This window comes from Trichoplax adhaerens, genomic scaffold (genome assembly GCF_000150275.1).
Source record: "Trichoplax adhaerens TRIADscaffold_845 genomic scaffold, whole genome shotgun sequence".
NCBI classification, from domain to species: Eukaryota; Metazoa; Placozoa; class Uniplacotomia; order Trichoplacea; family Trichoplacidae; genus Trichoplax; species Trichoplax adhaerens.
Genome location: NW_002061371.1, coordinates 1 through 4,179, shown reverse-complemented (window position 1 = coordinate 4,179; position 4,179 = coordinate 1). Strand labels below are relative to the sequence as shown.

At 29.5% G+C, this 4,179-nt stretch overlaps 1 protein-coding gene across 1 annotated transcript; it reads right to left on the bottom strand.

Moving 5' to 3' along the window:
• Positions 1 to 9: 9 nt before the first annotated feature.
• On the bottom strand, positions 10 to 3,593 carry TRIADDRAFT_62786 (uncharacterized protein; the record flags this gene model as incomplete). Its single annotated transcript, XM_002118739.1, has 4 exons — positions 10 to 612; positions 1,060 to 1,175; positions 1,334 to 1,378; positions 3,519 to 3,593. Coding segments are annotated over 4 exons (837 nt in total), but the record flags the coding sequence as incomplete, so codon positions are not given.
• Between the last annotated feature and the right edge of the window lie 586 nt (positions 3,594 to 4,179).

Genomic DNA, 4,179 nt, shown 5'->3' with positions numbered 1-4,179 from the left:
TTGCCATACTGATACAGGATTGCTTTCTTTATAAGCTTGGTTCACTTTAACAGGTGTAACAGTGGTATCGATTTTTTTTGTATAAAGTTTATTGCAATCTTGCTTTGCTCCATCCTGTAGCTTTAAAGTGACAATATTGAGCACTTTCTCAGGTTTATCTAATACCTCTGTTGATGGTAAATCAAGTATTTGTTCTGCTTCAATTAAAATTCTCAGGATCGTACTCTTGCCAACATTCTCCGGTCCGATAAGCATGATTCTAATGAAGTCATTCTTACACTTGCCCTTCATTAGAGCCTTTATGTATGCTTGTAGATACTCTTTTTCCGGTAATTTTCTAATATCGATACAGAAGCGAATAGCCTTAAGCAATTCACTTAACTCCTCTTTTAATTTAGCTGTAGATGCTCCTTGGCCTAGAAATTTGATATTATGATATTCTTTCATTTTCTTAAGTATATCCTGTCCTAATGCTATTAATGAATCTTTCCATCCATTAATATTTTCAATAATAACAGGAATTATCCATTTTTCTTTTTTAATGGCCCAACTGATTTCCTTAAGGCAATAATCTGATTTTATGTACTTCTCACTTATAAACGGTAGAAATACCTAAGTAAAAGAAGAAATAATAACAATAAAGATCCAAATCACTTGGCTGTTTTATGGCCAAAATCACATAACGATTTATTTATTCTGAATATATTGTATATTTATTCGTTCTAAGTGCGTTACGGTACATAAACAATGAATTACGGGATAGAAGCTGTTATTGTTTAATTAATTATAAATTTTAAACCTCCATCATACTAATGCAATAATACGTACAAGTGTCACGCACTACAGTAAGTTTATATTTTTGATAAGAAATGTGATAGTTGACTATCAAATAATTTAAGTTTCTATCTAATATTCTCCATTTCTAACATTGTGCGATATTTAATGATTAGTGTATGTGTATAATTAATTGTATATCTTACTATTATAATGCTTAGAACAGTATGATCAACGAATCGACTATAAAAGTTTATGATAAATAACATGTGTATGTTATTGAACCTGAGATAATTGTATATTTTCAGCCACAGCTGGTAGTACTTCCGTTCGTTCGCTGAACTGCTCGTCAATCTTCCAGCTGGAAATTCCTTCCTTTACCAGAAGATCATTTATGTAGACTACACGTTTCCGGTTATGCCAGTTATAGCTTATAAAAACATCTAAAAATAAATACTACCATTTTTTAATTGAAAACCATCATGCTAGCTAGAAATAAATAGTAGTCAGGTCCTTTGCACTACACTAGTTTTTATGTGAATTTCCTCATTCGTTTTACCTGGACTATTTGTTTGCATCCGATTTTGCTCGTTCTGCTTTTCCACTAAAAGCAAAGAAAGTTTAATTATAATATCCAAAACAGCAAGCATACTAAAATAGGAAATCCATCTTGTGCGTATATAACGTTTGAATAACATCTTACTACTTTACTATTAATTTTATTTAAATAATGATGATTACAGATGCTTTTATTTAAATTATCGAGCTGATATGATATATAGTTTAATGATAAGATAATAAACTGTAGTAAAAAATTAGCGATTACATCTTTTCCTAACAAAATAAGTGTTATCCGTGCCTTAATGAATGAATTTTTAAGCATTAGCTACATTTTTAATGACAAGTCCAGGAATAGAAATCGATTTATAAGATCATCTGACGTAAATTTTATTCTACAATAATTGTTATAGAGCGTTGTCTTAAATTCATTGCCTTGTGATTTATTCTCATGTATCATATTTTATCTGATTGAATAACTAGCTACAATTAGACACTTTTTTTAACTATGAAGATGACTAATTGTAAAGAATGACATGAAGATGAAAATCTTAATTTCAGGACCACACACGAAGAAATGATTTTAAACTAAATTTAACTAGACAATGAACTTTGAAGCAAGAATAAACATCAGCTATTTTGTAATATTAAAGTTAACTTGCTTGTAATGTGACAATCTAAGAATTAAAGAATTTATTGCTCTAAACTGAAACCATGTATATACAATGAAGGTTAACTTTTAGAATTTACCTTAAAGTTTTTTTATTATGATTATTCTAGCTTAGTTTTTTATCGTGATAAGTATTCTAGCTTTAAAAATATGACTTATTTAGTTGATTATAATAGTAGATTTTACTTAGTATCTTAGCATATTTTAAACCTGACTGCCTTATTCGCCTTAGAAGTTAAGATAGTCCGTAGCATAATTTTAGTTAAGAATCAGATATTATTATAATTTTATAATGCAAGTGATATATTTAATTAATAGAATATATGTTTGCTAATTTTGATCATTAATTACATTAAAAGTTAATGTTACTTTGTAATTTGATGCAGTATGAACCCCAAAAATTTAATCTGGGATTATTATTCTATCTTAGTATATACTGCAGAAATGTACAGTTTCAAGCTAAACTATACTTTGTTTTAATTTATTAGTTTTCGGGTGTCTCGAGTATAATTTATTTTATCATTTGTGTTTGATTGCTAGTTTAATTTGGAATACTTTAGAATGATAGTTGAATAGTCTAATACCGCCAACTGCTTTACGTATCATATAAAAGGTGGCGTAGTTCGGTAATTTAGTGCAGTTAAAGTTAGAGAAGACAAGAAGAGTCTAGAATAATCCTGAGTTACCTCATTAATTGATGTTTGGTTGGTTGGGGCAGTAGTACTGCCCCAACCTTTTGTTATTCATTTAAGATGTTTTGCTGAGATTCTTATTAAACTTATAATTAACTGGTGTTTTCCGCTAATTTTGTTTTGTTTGAACTTCAATTGTTTGTAGTTTAATTTAATTTATTAAAATAGGACAACCAACACTACTTATAGAATAATCGTAATTCGATGAAACAATGACACAAAGTACAACTACATCACAATAACCGAAATAAGTAATACTTTAAATAAAAATTGCTACAGCTTAATTATTACGATGGCTTGTCAGTCAGTTTGCAGGCTATGCCATTGGTTTGCCTAATTCTATACTCGTTTATCCTATTGTATACGAACATACACTCTGCGTATATGATAAATTGAAACAGAACTATTATATTATATGTTAGTAGCTTTGCTTAGTGGTTGCCCTACTCACTGATGAACTATTCACGTTGTTCGACCATAAAGTTAGAAACGATTCTTCACTAACCACCGAGTTAAGTATGTCTACTTTATTTACTTTTTCAATAAATCTTTTATTACTCGCATTATGTAGACTTTACTAAGGTCAACGAGTAGACAATTATCTATAATTTTCGAGACTATGGTGAAGTAACTTAAATGGGAAGCGTCTTACATTGTGATCACTAATAGACAAAATAGTAATCTATATAACTTTGGAAGGAGAGCAGTAAATGTAAAAGAAGATTTTTTGTGTGGTAAATGTGGTTTTGATACTATGTAAATCAGATAAAGTTTGACATTTATTGATTTATCACTAAATTAAGACACGACAATATCGATGATACCTGGAAGTTCATTAGTTTCTGTTTCAATAGCTGGTTGCTCGAATTTTGTGTTTAATGTCCAGGGCTGACGATGATCTGATCAATAAGATTTAAGTGTTTATTAATATTATCAGTTATTAATTAGACTTTTAACTCGTTATCATAGCCTTTCGTTCAAAAAATATTACACACTCTACATCCAGGGCTTACAGTATACTTGTATAATCTCGCAACATATATTCTTCGTAATTCAGCTGAAAATGTATAACTTTGTAACTGACATTAAATCAGATGTAACACTGGCTTAAGTTGTTAACAGATAGGACTACAATTGTACGTATCGTGATAGTGACTAAAACGATTATGATTGCACTATTCCAGAAACTAGCTAATGTCGTTAATTAATGGTTAGAATTGCTAATAAGTATAAATAGTAAAATAATCTAGGTATAAATTTTCTTTTAATGTATTACTTTGTGTAGAATTAGTTCTTGCTTATTTAAGCCGGAAGTTTACTAGTAACTGTAATATAGCACTATGATATTAATGCAACGTCACTCATAAATATGATTCAAAGACACCATATTAACTATCACACATCCAGCACTACAATTATTGACATTGCTATAGTAAATTAAACGATAGTCATGGTACTGTTCTAGAAGGTAGTTAGCACTCTCTT